Raw genomic sequence first — 18111 nt, 5'->3', positions numbered from 1 at the left:
CGGCATTTACGCGGAAAGAAGTGAACGCATTGTTCTTGTACAAATTAGAAGGTTGACCCATGTGTGTCTCAGTTGATTCATGTGCTGTCACGCTGCGGCTAAAGTAAATGGCTGCTGATGTTACAGCAGTATGTTTATGAACACAGTTAAAGTCCTATGCAGAAAGGGAAACTTTTAGATAATATTCCAACAAAAAAATAAAATAAAAAAGTTTAGGATGACCGTACCGGTACTCACAAGCAACTGTGTTGTCTTTAACGGTATGCATTTCAGTCATGAGGCTAATGTTAGCTAGCATAATAGTGTTGTATAATAAAATAAAGTACTTTTTCAGAACAGTACTGACTTTAAATGGTAAAGAAAAAAAAAAAAGTTTGGGCTGCCGACACGTCTTGTCCGTATTCGGGCCGAGACTGCTAGCGCTAACAGCTCTTAGATGGCACCGTAGGGTTGAAGTGCTTCGGTGGTATGCAAACTTTTATTCTTTCACAATTTGCACAAAACTCAGCTTTTATCAAGGCTTCCATCAGGTAGTTTTTTAAAATGAAATTTGCCTTCCATCAGTCCTAGCAACATGCTTTCATCCGATTCCTCCATTTTGGTAGCCGTTAGCCGCATAGACATAGACATATATACATATATGTTGTATATATGTCTATGGTTAGCCAAGCTCTGACGTGTGCATCAGTGTAATTGGTGCACCAGGAAATCGTGCACTGATAAAAGTTGCACGATGTTTGGAATGCAAACTGCATTAGAGACAAGAGCCAATTAATAACGTCACTCGCCACCAAGTGGTCAGGGGTGTGAATTGCAATCTATCAAAATGACAGATGGCCTTCAGATTTTTCTGTCACAGTTTTAAAAAAACAGTCATTGACGGAAAATATTCAGTTAACACGACCCAAGTTATATATATATATAGTCAAATCAGTCTCCAATTTGTTTGCATCCACCTTCCTGTCATATGCAGGAGGAGGTGCATTCAGTGCCCCCCCCCCCCTCAATTTGGCACAGCGCTCTAAATAATGCCCTGCAGTGCGTGTTGCGCTATTTGAAATCAGGTTGCATGACACACTTGAGGTTTGAGTTCTGAGCTCCTTCGCGTTTTACTGTTAGCACGAGCCTGATCCGGTTTATCATTGGGCTTCTTCTTCTTCACGGTCTCACAGCGGGATATTTGCAAGTGGTGAAATTACTGTGTATGTTTTTTTCTCCTAACTATATATAGAATGTGACCAAAATATGGAAATTAGTAGATTGTCATTACACATGGACATAATTCTCAGTGTTTTTTGTTCACAACACAGAAAGCAGATGTGGACTGGTTGTTATCAGTTATTTATTTGGGTTATTGTGACTGGTAGATTGCTGCGTTTTGACATGTCACTCCTACTAATGTGCCAGTATTCATCAGACCTACAAACCTCTATTTATCCAGTAATTATTAAAGGGGAACTACTGTTTTTTACAACCTGGACCTTATTTCTGGCATAAAATACGATCGTTTACTCACCCATATAACTTTGGTGTAATTTGTATTGGTTCAGGAGATAATTAGATCAGCGTATATCCATATAGTGGGAGTGAATGGGGCACCGAAACGCAGCCTCTAAATAACACATTATCTGACGCGAAACTCGTTCATTTCACTAATATTTTGTTATGGCATGCTAGTGCTATTCTCCGTTGAGTCTGGAGTTAGATGAGCCCATTTACACAACAATGTGATGCACAGAAAATGCACAGAAATGTCCATTCCAGAGCTCAGTAAAAGGACAGACCTGCTTTTGCTGCAGGTTGCTTTTTGTTTAGCTGAGAACAAGATGGAGGATGGAAAACTAAAAATAAGCTCTACCTAAAATGTCCACTAGGGAGCAATTATGTGAACTAAACCGGGATCAGAACATCTCGAGAGTTGTTCATGCGCATGCAGTGGCGCCGATCGCGTCCACTGTTTCCTGCAATTACCTAATTAAAAGTAAATCCAATAGCAATAAAACACATTCAGTCCACTCTTTGACCACTACTTCAATAGATATTACCATTAACTGTATGCCTTTTAGAAACAGGTTGGCTTTAGCGGCTTTGATTCTGTTTGAAATGGATTCCCTGCTGAGCCAGAAGACAGGTCTCAAGCCGGTGAGAAGATCAGAGCGCTGAACTGCTCAGGCCACGGCTTATTTTGCGCAGGCTGTCACAAAACCCACCTGCATGTTGATGCCGGCGAAGGAGGACTCGAGCCGGGGATGAATCGCGCATCTGGTTCCCCACACCAGCGCCTCAGCCCGTCTCTTCTGTTCCGTCTCGAGCTCTAGCTCCCGGTTTGCGGCGTGGGCGTCGTTTGAGCTCATTCTATTGTGCAGTCTGGCCGCAGCGGTGAAAATATTGATCGCTGAGCGTGTGGGAGGAATGAGGAAGCTGGGCCCCCGATGCACCGGCACATGTTCTGTTTTCTTTTTTAAATCGAGCAGCACACAAAATAGAATGTGTGACAGGAAGTTAATATCACTTCCACTACCCTTGCAGGCTGCTAGAGAGCCTTTACTCTAGTCTAGATATGATGTGGCTGTGGTCTGGATCCGATGTGCCATTCATGATGTCAGCTACGTGTGGCTGTTTAGGTTGTGATAGCAGTGTAAGGACGTCTTGAATTCCTCCAGCGCCCAGGCACTATTGTTAACTTACTTAAGCACAATATCACAACATTTGTCATTGTTTCTTTGGAGGTGTTAGAAACAAACTAGAACTGTGAACAGAAATGGATTTCAATGGCGATGGACTTGTTTGCACACTGAAGGAGAATAACCCCAGTTAGTTGAACATTAGGGGGATGTTTGCCCGTTCATTTCCCACCTCCATGAATCTATATTTAACAAGGTTTAAAAAATTTACTTATGCTAACGCAGGGAGTGTTATTATGTAGGTTACCATGCACACAGAGGGACACTTCAAACTGAGCAAGAAGACTGCTGTTTACCAAAGAATTTAACTCAACTATATTTATCTAGTTTGCACAAAATATAATAAGATTCAGTGATTCTTCGTTATTCCTAAAAGGCCTCTGGAGTATGCACTGCGTTGCTCCAGAGCGCTCAGCGGAGCAGGACAAGTTTTTTGTCTGCAAAAACTGTGATCAGTCTGAGTTGCACAGTACAGTACACGGGCCTGCAGGGCCAGCTGGGGCACAGGAATGACTTACTTTTTTTCTGCGGGGGCCTTCCGCTACGCGGTATAGACGTTTGGCTTCCAGCTACCTTACAGTGGTGCTCTGCAAAATTCTTGGTATGTTGATTTTGGCCATGTCACTGAAGCTGGGTAGCCAGTGATGTGGGGTTTTTGCACTCACATTCCCAGAAATACCTTTGGCTTTCGGACAGCGTGCCCAGAACTGCGAGGTTTGTTTGGTTTTTTTTTAGTGTTGAATGATAACGAAGTTCGCCACGTATTTCCTAGCCGACCGCTCGTTTGTTCTTGTGTTTAATGTGAACAAACCACAGCGCCACTGCCAGTGAATGAAAATCAAGAGCATCTACGTGATGCTCAATGTTTATAACTCAGATAAAGCGTTTTATAAACCTGGTACAGGGTTATGTCGTTCACAGTCACTCAGCAGGAGAGCAGCAAAATGAGATTTTGCTAATTACCTTTGCAACACATGGGACAGTGCAGTTACTACTAAACCGCTCGGGACGTGCATTCACGTGTAATGCTGCTTTAGAGTCCCATTTACAGGCGCACGAGACAGGCTTAGTTACTGTGATCATCATAAAACCCGCATGCAGAAACAAATACTGCTCATCACTGGATAAGAACTAGCGTCAGATTGGCATGCAGCAGCTAATTACGTGACACAACACTGCAAGACAAGACTATGCCTCATGGTTAAAAGGGAACTACTGTTTTTTACAACCTGGACCTTATTTATGGCATAAAATACGATTGTTTACTCACCCATATGACTTTGCTGTCATTTGGAGTCGTTCGGACGATATTTTGATCCACGTATATCTATATAGTGGGAGTGAATGGGGCACCGAAACACAGCCACTAAATAACGCATTATCTGCCGCGAAACTCGTTCATTTCACCAATATTTTGTTATGGTATGCTAGTGCTATTCCCCGTTGAGTCTGGAGTTAGCTGTTATCATTATCCGGGTTCTGTCGATTGACCTACTAACCAATGACGACTTGTTTATTTGGGCGACGACTTTGTTTATGATGGACGTCCTTACCGTTTTGAGCCAGAGTATACGGACTCAACGGGGAATAGCACTAGCGTATCATAACAAAATATTGGTGAAATGAACAAGTTTCGCGGCAGATAATGCTTTACTTAGAAGCTGCGTTTCGGTGCCCCAGTCACTCCTACTATATGGATATACGCGGATCTAAATATCTCCAAATGACACCAACGTTACAGTAATTCTCCTTTAACATATAGTTTAGCATAAAGACTGGAGATAGCTAGCAGAAAGGCCTGGTCCTAAAAATCATGACTATATCATGACGATTAGCACATCTTGTTTTACCTGTTTAATGCGTACACAAACACCAATTGTGTAAATTGTGGTTAAAGCGCCTCCAGCTATGTTTCCAGCACAGAACGTTCTCTCACATTTTTACATTTACTGTTTGGCTACGGGTTAAACAAAGTAGATACATCCAGTTTAACCATGTGGTTTTCTCAGTGTCAACATAACTTTGTTAGCCTCTAGCCCTTACACTAAACTGTTTCCTGCTGTACAGTATTTATGCCACGTGCACTCACTGCCTATTGCACTTCTGGTTAGATACTAAACTGCATTTTGTTGCTCTGTACCTGTATATGAGTAATGACAATAAAGTTGAATAGAATAGAATAGAAAGTCTTTATTGTCATTGTACAGGTACAATGAAATGAAGGTGACCTTAGGTGCCGTAGAAGTATTGCAATAAAAAAGTAAAGGAGATGTAAAAAAACTAGAATGAAAAAAAAATATGTACAAAACTATAAACACTAACATGACATAACAACCCCGTTCACACATAACAAGAAGTCACTGTTATTGCACGTCACATGAAATTATTGCACTCGTTTGTGAGAAATTATTGCACATTTGCACATATGAAGCTATTAGATGAGATTATTGCGCGTTATGAGAATTATTGTATGAATTATTGCACAATTCACGTTATTATTATTTCCGTATTGAAGGTGCTGACATGAGACTGATACTGATCTTTGTGTGTCACTCTAAGGAAGAAAGCAAATGAGCGATTACCCTAAAGGAACTGAGCAATATAGTAAGGTTTTGCTTTAAAGGAGCACTTTGAATAACAAGCTAGCTTCTCTATATTAGGCACATACTGTGTATATACATTGGGCTGTGGGTCAGAAACAGAAACATGCATGATTTAATTTTTGTTGACTTCAGTTTTTTTTGTTGTCTTTTCTTTTTTTGTATTCAGGCCCTTTAAAAAGAAAATATTATTTAAAAAAAAAAATATTACTGTTTTTTTTATATTTTGTACCCTTGTCAGGGTAGGTGGTAGAAATGTAAATGTGGGGAACAAGTACACAAGCAGTCAAACAGGGTTTTTGGCACATTTTCTAAAAAAGACACAAGCATTGAACACCGCATTGACTGAGTTTATCACTTGTCCTACATAATAAAAAAAAAATATATATATATATATATATATATATATGTATATATATATATTGAGCCTGGATATGAGACTTGAAGATCCATTATTTTTTTAACAGTGTCAAGGCTGTGGCCCAGCGCAGCATTGGTGCTGATAACAGATGAGCCCTACTTTTCGCTCTGTACCCCATTTGCAGCATAATGACCCAGAGAACGAGAGTGACTGAGGGTGGCGAGGAGGGATGGAGGGAGCCGGGAGAGAAATGTAAATCCAGAACAGTTGGGTGTGAATTTATGGCCACAGTTGAAGCGTACTCAGTCATCCCAGCTGTGCCGCTGAACTGGTTCTTGTGGCGGAGCGGTTAAATTTAGCCGTCCCCTGTGTACCAGTGACTGGTGGATGAGTGGGGGGGGGTAGAAACCATCACAAGGTCGCAGCGTCTCCTTCCCCTTGTCTTCACTAGCCTGGTTTGGCCAGAGATCCTGTAATTGGAAGGCCCGCACTTCAGTAACCGCTGTGCATTGAGGTACGCAAACAGAGTCATCACCTTCCTTTGCTTTAAGTGAAGCTGGCAGCTTCTACTGATGTTTTATATCTCTCCCCGCGCCCTCTCTCTCTCTCTCTCTCGGAGGCTGGAGTTGTCATGCCCTGGCAAAGTAGCGAAAGCGAGATTGTGGCCTTGAAAGCTCGGGCCATTATTTATTCATGTGTCTGCATGCAGATGTCGAGCTGAGATGAGAAATAGGGCTCCTGGCGGCTCAGAGAGCTGCACTTCTAATGAGGAAACTCAAGCCTTTTTTTTTTCCCTCTCAGGGATAGATTGACATCTAGATTTTCTTCAGCGAGAAGTAATTTCGATTCCGTCATGAGTAGGCACCTTGCGTCCCCTCGAGTGCGGCGTTTACACTAGGTGACGCCGCGAGTAGCGTCTGGCGGAGAAACGGAGCCGAGCTGCCTCTGCTGCAGCCTCACCCTTGCAGTTATCTGAGCAGCCGAGGGGTCTCCGGGGAGCATCGGGCCCGAGCTCGAGCAGCCAGGTACAGCCACATCGCTCTCTGCTCCCCTTTCTCCTTTGTTTGACTTTGTTCTTCCTTGCGCTCCCGCTTAGGCAGCCACGGGGTGGGAAGGGGAAAAAGGAAAGGAGAGAGGAGAAAGAGAGAGATGCAGCTCCTCTCATCTCTGCCAAGCTCTCCGGCTGTCTTCCTCTGGCTCTTTGTTATGCCTCCGCTGCTTCCCTCGCCGCCTAAAGCTACAGCTCCCTGGTGCAGGCAGATACCGCTGGGGTGGATCTGCCTATGATGTGCTTATCATGAAGGTTGCCATCCCCTAAGGGAGACAGGCTGACTTATTGTTGCTCTCAAGACTGAGAGAAAGAGAATAAACACGCACTACCTTGATATGTTTGTCACATTGGGTGGGGTGGGGGTGGTGGTGGGAGGGGGTGATACCTCTCACTCTGAATTTGGCTTGCACTTGCACCAAATCACTGCTGCTTATTCTTTTGTTCTGCAGCATGAGAGGACTGCCGCTGCTAGTTGCCGGTGGAAATATTCATGCCCCTAGAAATCACCTGACACTGATTTGGATCGTGTTGACAAGTCGCTGCCCCCTCAATCTGTCATACTGGCACACTTCCAGGTGCTAAGGGACAGATGGGGGGGGAGTTTTTTTTTTTTTTCATGGATCACCTTTTACCCCCTCTGCTTCAGAATGTGCTACATGTTAAATATGAGGTGGAGAGAGTGGAGAGCTCACAAAGTCTTGCACTCTAAGGTCTGAAAAGCAGTCTTCTTCCGCCATCTAGTGGTCAAATGTGGTCTTACAGCAAGCAGGCCTAATGAGGGCAATACAATCTCCTGCATGTATCCTGGTAAATTTGGCAGTAATCCTTCATTAATCTCTTGTGTTAAATGATGATGAAATTATAAATGATGCAAAAGCTCAAATTTTTTGTCTCGAAATGGTCATGATTTATATTAATCCACTCATGAAAGAATGAATGAAAAACAACAACTCTACTCTGACTGATTAAAGAATGACTTCACATTAAAGGGGAACTACTGTTTTTTACAGCCTGGACCTTATTTCTAGCATAACATCCGATTGTTTACTCACCCATATAACTTTTGTGTCATTTGCACTCGTTCAGGAGGTAATTAGATCTACGTATATCTGTATAATGGGAGTGACTGGGTCACCGAGACACAGCCTCTAAATTACGCATTATCCGCCACCAAACTCGTTCATTTTGCCAATATTTTGTTATGATACGCTAGTGCTATTCCCCGTTGAGTCCGGAGTTATCTGTTATCATCATCCGGGGTCTGTAGATTGACCTACTAACCTCTGATGATGTCTTGTGTTTTTATAAAACATAACAGCTGTGTACTCTAGGTCTAGGCTATATTTTGGGCTAATATTAATAAACAGACTAGATGTGATTGAATTAAACTGCAAAAGGCTGAGAGGGGAGACTTTGAGTGAAAATTAAATAGTAAAAATATCATTATTTGTATGTAATAATACAATCTTTTTAATCTGATCTGTATTTTTCTACATTTATTATTAATTACACTTAATTCTCTTTTTTTTTTTACAATTAGCTAATTAAACAGGTCAATTCAAGTATTTAATCTATTCAGATTTGCATTTTGAATGTGGATGTATAATGTGCTCTGTTTATGTTGGTTTTCCAGGTGAAGCTTCCTTTCCCCGTAGATCAAATCACGAATCTTCCACGGAACGACTTCCAGATGTTGGTGAAAATGCACAAGCTGACTTCGGAGCAGCTCGAGTTCATCCACGACGTGAGGAGGCGGAGTAAGAACCGCATCGCAGCGCAGCGCTGCCGAAAGAGGAAACTCGACTGCATCCTGAACCTGGAGTGCGAGATCAGGAAACTGGTGAGTGGACTGCTCTTAGGTTCGTGCCGTCCAGCCGTTTGCGAGACACCTGGGCTCATCCATGGCAGTGTTGTGGCTTACGGAACACCACGACATGATAGCTGATCTCTGTCTAACATGCAGTATTTTAAGAAGGACAATTTGTGATAACAGAAGGTGGTTATTCAGCCATGTTACCAGTCATTTTCCATTCCACCAACTCAAAACTGTAAAAATTAAAAACCAGAAAGAGATTTTTGTCTGAACATATGATGATTGTTTCCCCCTACATTTAACATGTCACCAAAAGAACCGACTTGACCACATGGTGCTGTACAAACACACAAATGGGAGGATAAGGTTGCATGACATCTAACCTACCCTCAATCCTTGCTCCTGTCCTTCGTGATAAGCAGACCAAAAAGATTTCTGGGTGGAAAAAATAAAATAAAGTAATTAAAGTGGAACTACCGTTTTTTACAACCTGGACCTTATTTCTGGCTTAAAATACGATTGTTTACTCACCCAAATAACCTGGGTCGTGTAATTTGTAGTCCTTCACTCGATATTTAGATCTGCGTATATCGATATAGTGGGAGTGACTGGGGCACCGAAACGCAGCCTCTAAATAACGCATTATCTGTCGCGAAACTCGTTCATTTCACCAATATTTTGTTATGATACGCTAGTGCTATTCCTCGTCGAGTCTGGAGTTACCTGTTATCATCATCCGGGGTCTGTAGATTGACCTACAGACCCCGGATGATATCTTCTGACCTGGATGATGTCATCTCTGAGCGCCGCGCACACCCGCGATGGTCGGCTTGTTTACCTGTAATTTTCTACTGCTATGGTTCGGCCACAACCTCAGACCACCAAAATATTCAGCCATGTTCGAAAAAACTAGCAGTAGCAAATTAGGTTCAAAAAAGGCAACTGGACTTGTAGAGTTTTTTTTGAGAAGACTACTCGGATGAGTGGTGAAACGTCTTCTCAAAAAAAAAATAAAAACTCTACAAGTCCAGTTGCCTTTTTTGAACCTTTATTGGATATACATTATTTAGAGGCTGCATTTCGGTGCCCCACTCACTCCCACTATATGGATCTAAATATCTCCCGAAAGAGTACAAATTACACAAAAGTTATATGGGTGAGTAAGCGATCATATTTTATGCCAGGAATAGGGTCCAGGTTGTAAAAAACAGTAGTTCCCCTTTAAACAACTTTTTTGTTTAGTTTAGAGGATTTGTTGAAGTTTAACTTGTTGCCTTCAGGCGCCATCTAGTGGCCTGCTTTTATGGTTGCAGTTGTAGGTTTGAGCAGGGGAGTCAAGCAAGTGTAAAAGCTGGGTTAATTTGAATGGAAGCCTTTTTCTGTAGCGCCCATTCAAGCGGCACTTTTTGAAATGTGTGTGTTTGTGCAGGTGTGCGAGAAGGAGAAGCTGCTGACGGAGAGAAACCAGCTGAAGGCGTGCATGGGCGAGCTGTGGGAGAACTTCTCCTGCCTGTCGCAGGAGGTGTGCAGGGACGTCCAGCTCAGCCCCGAGCAGGTCCAGTCTTTACACCACTACTGCCCCGTGCTGCGGCCGGCCAACTCAACTGCCAGCAACAACGCTGCCCACAATCCCGGCGGCAAGCCAGCCCACGGCGCCTCCTCCGCCGCCACCACCGCCGCCGCCACCAGCATCGACCTCACCACCCACTCCAGCTCCCCCACGCCGGAGCCCAGCTTCCACGGCTCGCCCGGCCCGTCGGAGAGCGAGCCCGACTCGGCCGTCAGAAACGGGGCGGACAAGGACGGGGACGCCAGCTCGTACGCACAGTCGGAGCTGTCTATGGAGAACTCCAGCCAGACAGTGACGGTGGATTTTTGCCAGGAAATGACTGACAAGTGTACAACTGACGAGCAGCCAAGGAAGGACTGTACTAAGTAGTGGTTAATCTCTGTGTCATTGTTTTGGATGTTTTTTATTATTTAATTTTACTCTTCTGACAAACCCTTTCTCGGGGTTGTTGAGATGGTCAGCCTCTGCCAGTGTTCACTGAAAAAACAAGCTTTTGTTTGTATTTATGTCTTTTTGTGCTGTCTTGTTTTTGAACAGTTGACACTAAAGTTGTCTTAACAGCAGCAATACTGTTCTCCAGGTATTCTCCTCTTACCATGACAGAGTGGGAACTTCTCACCAAACCCTTACAATGGTGCTATACTTCCCCCGGCAGCAACCTCTACAGTGGAGACTCTGTTCTTCGTGCGTCTCACATCAGTCAAAGTAAAACCTCATCGGACCTAAACAGCAGCTCATTTTGTCCTTCTGCATACCAACAGTATCTCCGTATCTTTGCCTTTCTCTTTCTACTTCCTCTTCTCTTTTCCCACTCTGTCTCTATCAATCTCTTCTACCTCTTTCTGTCTCGCTCTCAGCTTTCCGTCTTTTCTTTTTTTTGTTTTTTCTCTCTCCGTGCGTCTCCTTTCTCGTTATATCTCAGTGGCCCTTTTCGTCACGGCAATTCAAACTCAGGAAGTGAAGTAAAAAAAAAAAAAAAAAAAACATGAATAAATAAATAAATAAATCTTCTGAATGTTCAAACCTAATTCACGACAAAATGACAAAGCAGCTTCTGTCACACAAGGAAGTTACGATGCAGTGAGACTGTAAAATGTTCATATGCAAAAAAAAAAAGAAGAAAAAAAAAATGTCTTCAAGCCGTCTCGCGTTTGTATTTCTTGTACAGGAGAATTTTGTACAGGCTGTAACCGAAAACATTCCTCTTATGCCTTCCACCACACTGAATCGAAAAGAAAAAAAAAAAAAAAAAAAAAAAGGCTTTTTCGCGGGGCAGTTAAAAGGCTATTTTTTTTTTATTTTTTTTTTTTCTCACACATCAGCAATACCATTGTATTTGGATGTTGTAACGGTGACTTTCAAGTACTTGTTCGGCATAAGTGTATATAGCCTAGTATGGAGCATGATGACTGTAACAGTGGTTTTGTACAGGTAGAGGCATAGATGTTTCTTTTTCACCGGGGTTATATCAAGCACCTTTTTGCTAAGGGAAAAATCTTTGCTTTGCTGTTTCCTGTCCTGCCTAACGAATGCTTCCCATCATGGTGGGTGTTCTTAAAACTCAGGAAATCAGCTCGACACACACGTAAACACACACACACAGTACATACAGACACACACATTGTAAAACGTTGAGCCCCTTGCATGTATTAAAGTTAGATGATTTTAAATGCGCGGCTCAGGCCAGCTCCCTCTACACACCTTCGACTCCTCTTTAAATTTGAAAAAAAACAACAACATTTCTTCCTCGTTTACTTCTTATTTAAAATTATTTCTCTATTTAGCGATGCTAATCGCGTACACTCGCGGACACGCTTTGGGTTTCTTCGTGTCGTCGTCATTTGATGTTCGTAGGCGGTGAAAAGAGATTTGTCCCTTTTTTTATTTTTTTCTCCAAATTGATCCTGAATAAAACAAAATTGACAAAATTTAAGAAAAGAAAGGAAACTCAATTCAGGCACTTTGTTTCCGGCCCCAGGCGCTCAGAGCATTTTAGCACTTTGAGGGTTTTTGACTTTTCGTTACGGACCCATTAAAAGTCTGAGAGTGGAGCACTTAAATTGGCACTTAAGCGGGAAACATTTTGTTGGAAAGATTATATGAATATGTAATCCAAGAAAAAAATAAATGTCTGTGAAGAGTCTGAAACCTTAACGGAACGGAAAAGGAAGCTAATGTTTTAATATATGAGTGTTCGCGCCTTGTATTTCTTTAGGAATTGAATAAGCTAATTCAGAATTCATTTGATGTGAAAGCAGTGTATGTGTCGTCCAGATGATTGAGTAACAATCATATAAGATAGTACCATGTTTGCCCTGCATTTGTTTGAGCATCCTACTTTGTGATGTGCATGCTGCCTATATCTATAAGCCTAGTTAGTTGGTCTAGCTTTTGTTTTGCCTTGTAATTTCTCTCTGGAGGAGTCTGCTTTCACAAAATGCGTTTTTTTGTTTTTTTTTAAGAAGCTGAAACAAAGTCAACCCTCAGCTAGGGGCAGGCTTTTAAAAGTGCTAGCTGGCCGCGCTCTAGCACGAAAGGTTGAATTCAGCTGGAATGTAAAGTTGTGCCCTGCTCTTTAAAGCCCCAATCCCAAACGGCGCTCCCTGTTAGCGCGATAGAGCTAAAGCTAACGCTGCGTCATGTGAGATTTACTGTCCTTCTCGAAAACAAACAAGTATCTACAGCAGAATATTGTTTTTTGCTGGCGTACCTACTGCTTACCTCAAGTTTAAACAAGCACAGAATCATATTCTGTTTGTTTCTACTTTATCTCGAATACCCTCTGACGTGCTACTTTTACGTCACCGGAGCCGTAGCCACTTTAGCTGCGCAGCACTTAGCTAGCCTCCTCTACCAGCTGTATGTACAATTAGACCGATCAGCTTCCTGAGAGGAAGAAGGTTCCGGGTTCTAAGACATGCTGGTTAGGTTCATTGGTGATTCTAAATTGGCCGTAGGATTAGGGTTAAGGTTAACCCTTGATTTGCTAAGCTAAGTGCAAAACTGGCCGCAGTCTCGTGGTAGCGGCTCCTCACATGTGAATGTGACTGTGAATATTTGCTGGTTGTTCAGTTTTAAACAGTTGCAAATTCAAAATTAAGCAACTTGAGTATATCAACTTGATCTTCAGGGAGAAGGATGGGTATGTTTAGCTAATTTATTACCCTAAACCGTGAATTGAATATCAAAGACAATATGAGAAAAAAATATATATATATTAAATTTAATTCATTGAACAATCAGTGAGATCATTTTATGGACAGATTAATCTAGGGTTGGGGCTTTAAAGTTCGGATGACATTTTTTAAATTTTTTAAATTTTATTTTTTTCCCCCATGACTTTTACTGATGTAAATTTTAGATGTAGTTTTAAAATGTGGTCTCACGCGTGAGACTGTTTCTGTGGACAAAGAAACTCTTGTGTATTTCATGATCCCGTCTTTAAATTATTAAAAGACTGGTCCCTATTTTGTAGAGTACAGAGACCCATACAAGCGCACACACACACACACATACATGTATATTCATATAACACGCACATACACAGTACATACATGTTGGCACAGCCTGATTGCGGAGCAGTAGTGATTCTTTGTTGACTGATGTGGTTTCTTGTGTTTGTTGAGCCCTGTTTTTTTTTGTTGTTTTTTTTGGTTTCCCCCCATTTGTGCTCTTTTCGTTCATGTACACATATTTACTGAAGCAGAACAGTATTTACCCATGTTGACATTCTACCAGGTTCAAGCCAGAAAACCAGAGTGGATCGATTCACGCAAAAACATGCTTCTTTTCTGCAAACATTATGCAACTCTTTTTCTAATCGTTTTCACTTGCTTTTCCCGAAACTGAAGACGCCTGATGTTGCGTTGGAGAGCACAGACTCTTTCTGGTTCAGAAAGAATGAACTCATTAAGTTTCTTTTATATCCAAACTTTTTTTCTTAACAAAAGGCCCCGGGTGTCTCCTGAGGTTCTCAAATAATACTAAACTGATTTAAGAATTTAGGAATTCCTGTATTACCTACTGTACGTTGCTAATTCATCTCAAGTACCTCCTACATTCCCATTGAGCAAAAAAGGAAGGTCCAGAAAGTTTGTAGTCCAAACCTCTATGCCCTTTGAGTCTTGTTGCAATGCTCCTTTGACCCCGTTGTCAAATTACAACAACAGGCATCCTCAGCGCCAATGGTGAGATGAGTTAAGCATCTTAATGACACCATAATACGGAAACTGTCATCTCCACGGTTATTTTAACGGAGCTAGTTCACAAACAGTCTCTGATTTCTTGCAGTATTGGCCTATGCAGATAGTTTTGGTTTCATTCTGGGCAGGTTTTAGGACATGTGTCTCTTGAAATATATGCCATCACACCTAATTAATGAAGAAAGTTAATTTGAGACGCTCCCATAAATGAAAAAAAAAGAACATTCAGTATTTTTTTTTCTGAAACAGCGCTCCATTTCTGTGGATAATCACTTAAGAATATTTCCCTTTATTTTATTTTGATTTTTATATTATTACAAAAAGATATATATATAACCCCGTATTAGGGTGGTGGCAAAAAATCTGAAACACTAACATGTCAAAACCAAAGCTATCTGCTTGGCCAAATACCGGTGATAGTGAGAAAACGGATTTTATTGTCATTTGGTTGAACCATCCCTTTAGTGTCTCAGGGTGCCAAACATTTAAATTTGGTCTTTATATCACTCTAGAGCAGACTATGTTTTATTTCATTCAGTTATTTATTTTTTTCTGATTCTCCGTTCAAAAGTTAAACAGTGCTTTCTTGAGAAGCAGTTGTTATATCATTTAAAGCAGCATTCGTCGATTCTCGCTGGCCACCAGGGTGAAGAAGGTCAAGCTGTCCAAATAATGTTGGCATATTATCATCTCATATTTCTGAAAGGCAAATGTGTTGCCGGCAGAAAAAAAAACAAACAAAGTTGTGTTAGTGTCCACCTGATGAACACAGGTTCAGTGTTCACTCTCTTTTAGCCTCGTTTTTGGTCTCCACCAACTCTAACTGCTAATAATGCAAGGCTCTTTAGCTGCTAAATGCTACTACACCATCTAGTGGCTGATGTAGCATTTCTGCCTGGGCACGTAGCATAAATGAGTTTATCAGTACTTTCTCGGAGGAGGGGAATGCGGGGGAGGGGGAGTGTTAAAAACAGGTGCGGGGGAGGGGGAGCGTTAAAAACAGATGCTACTGGAAGCAAGTACGTTTCCAGGTTGTAAAACCAAAACAATGAGCTAAAAGAGGCTGAAAAGCTATGCCGAACAAACGTTGCTGATTCACTGCGAGCAACTCATCGCGTCTTCGTCACAGTTATCCAACTGATTGTATCGATTAATGCAGCTTCAAAATTATTTTAACCTTAGAAAACGCCCAATTTGGATATTTTGATCTCGTGATGAATCCTCCGTTTTACTTGGTGCACTTCTTTGTTTATGGCCATTACAGAGGTTTGATTTATGTGAACAACTTTGCTGTTGTTGTAGCTCTGTAACTGAATGCTCTTACATTTTTTTTTTTTTTTCGGTGTGTATTTGGCTTGTTCGGTTAAACACTTTTTGTCGCTGCTTATCTGAAACAAACACTGGCTTTTCAACTCCAAAGGTTGTTCTACGAAAGAATATGAACAAAAACATGCCTTTTTCTCACAGATTGCTCAACTTTATTGAAGAAGAAAAGAAAAAAAAAATCTGATATCCTGGTTGAATGCACAGACTTGCGATCACTGAGTAAAATATAAAAACGGAATATGTTTACAAGTAGGTGTCGTGTCATGTTTGATCAATTTTTGCAATGTAAAGATTGCTCGGTTCAATTGGACTGGTTCTTGGTGTTGTGTAAGAGACAAAGAATGAGTTTCCTCACCTTGTCTTTAATCCACTTTTGGGATGGGTCAGCATTACATGGATACAAGTGCACCTCCGATATTTGCCTTAGAACTTGCAGAGGCCATAGTTCACATTCAAGTGAAGTGAGTGTATGCAGGGGCCTGAGCCCCCATCCCTGAGTCACCAGTGCGGACTTTCTCACACTTATCTACCTGTGAAATCCTTCATACCTCTCATAACTGGTCAATGACTGTATCAGCAAACTGCATCAGGTGTTTTTTCTACATGCTTTTTACACAGATTATATGGATAATTGTATTAGTAGAGTTTGGTGCATAATTTTTAATGTAATAGCTCCTAAGCTTGTAGGTCAAGTTGTTGTTTTTTTTTCTCTCTCTCTCATTTTTCTAGATGACTGTTTTGTGTTAATATTGTCAGTTTGAAATAGCTGTTATTTGCTTACTCTCTACTAAGAGTTCTTACCTAATTTTTAAATGCGACATGACCCTAATTGAGTAAATTACTTAATAACCATTGTAAATACAGTATTGTGCAAACTCCATTTTCATTCATTTCAATTGCTAGTGTTATATAAATGACTTTTTTGTCTAGACACCATTTCTCTTTATGAAATAAAGAAACATGCATATCACGGTCTGTGTATTGTGGATGTTTTTGCAGCGACGTAACTAAAGATTCTGTATTCTTTTACTCTTAGCTGCCTAACATATGACGGCCATGTTGACCATTTTTAACTGTTTAAACTATGTATTGTATGATTTTTTCTTCACCTAACCGACTGTGTCTGTCCCTTTGTCTTGCCTTTGTTTGCTTTCCGTCTGTACAATAGTCTGCTCCGTCCTCGTTACTTTCACCTCTGTCTGCTTTCCCAGTCGCTTCCCGCTGGATCTCTCCTGCGACTTAGTTTGAAAAAAAAACAAAGCTTATGCGAGATAGAACAAATAAGGTGGTCATACTGAAACTTAGGCAGAATGCGGGACGTGACTGGGGTATAAAAACAGCCGAGGAGTCAAAAGACAGGAGTACGAGGCTCAAAGAACAGGTGCAAAACAAGGTCCATAGATGAACTGACTGGGCTGGATGTACAGTATATACACCCTGGACAGGTCCTCAGTCTATCACAGGGATAACACAGAGAGACAGACAACCATTCACACTCACACCTACGGCCAACTTAGAATCACCAATGAACCTAACCAGCATGTCTTTGGACGGTGGGAGGAGGTTGGAGTACCTGGAGAGAACCCACGCCCCAGTCGGCCCATGGATTAGAACCCAGAACCTTCTTGCCGTGAGGCATCAGTGCTAACCACAACGCCAATGTGCCGCCCTCAATTTTAATTCAGTTCGTCCATTCATAACAGTCCGAATAGTCTCAAGACATTTTACCGAACCCAGAGCCGGTGGCGAGAAAGAACTTGGGCGACCTATGCTGCTTGAGGTCGGGCAGCAGAGACACAAGCAGAGAAGAGAGGGGAGGAGTGGAGGAGCAATCTGTTGAGATTTTTGGTGAATGTTGCCCACTAATTTAGTTGTTTTCTGTTGTGCTCTGTTATTGTATTTTAAAAATTCAAGCCAAAGGAGAAACGTGACAGCCGTGTAATGACATAAATGGTCACTGGGCTGGTCAAAACACTACAGAGATGCTGTTGTGATTTGTAAAGTCATCCTGTACCACTCAGACATGACAGCTCAGTCCTGCTGACGAGGGAAAGTCTTTAATAGAAAAAAAAAACGACAACAAGACAAACATCACTGCTTCCATTTGTCAGATATCTTAAGAAACAACATTAGACTACTCTCAGTCAAAATAAAAGGTTGAATTTCAAGAGCCCTTTCCCCCTCCAGCTCATTCATAATGATAAACCATAGACTGTATATAAAAGCATGGACGCTGGATTACAGGGTAGCGTCTCATGTTCTGGATGTTCCACATGCTTTCAACAATTTGGGCCCATTAGCATCCGGAGATCCACTGGTCAATTGGCTCGTTGCACACATCTAGATTTTCTTAACCCTTTACGGGGCGAGGAACCATATTTGGTAACTTCCGCACATATTTAAATTGCGCCCCCGTGCCTCTCAGTGAGGTTTAGGAGCATGTGGTTTTCACCCAGCCAATCAGAGAAGATCAAGGCAACGTTCTCAGGTCAAAACAGAGTCAA

At 41.7% G+C, this 18111-nt stretch overlaps 1 protein-coding gene across 1 annotated transcript in view; it reads left to right on the top strand.

Moving 5' to 3' along the window:
* The window catches only part of bach2b (BTB and CNC homology 1, basic leucine zipper transcription factor 2b), an 89504-nt gene extending 74306 nt beyond the window's left edge, over positions 1-15198 (top strand). Inside the window, exons 4-5 of the mRNA XM_084560386.1 lie at positions 8330-8536; positions 9939-15198. Of these exons, the coding sequence (XP_084416512.1) occupies positions 8330-8536; positions 9939-10448 (717 nt within the window). The 3' untranslated portion in view covers positions 10449-15198. The remainder of the gene's footprint in view (positions 1-8329; positions 8537-9938) is intronic.
* The last annotated feature ends 2913 nt before the right edge of the window (positions 15199-18111 follow it).

Source organism: Chelon labrosus (assembly GCF_963514085.1).
Source record: "Chelon labrosus genome assembly, chromosome: 14".
Lineage (NCBI taxonomy): Eukaryota > Metazoa > Chordata > Actinopteri > Mugiliformes > Mugilidae > Chelon > Chelon labrosus.
The sequence above is the reverse complement of the archived record's forward strand: the minus strand, read 5'-3'. Positions and strand labels throughout refer to the sequence as shown.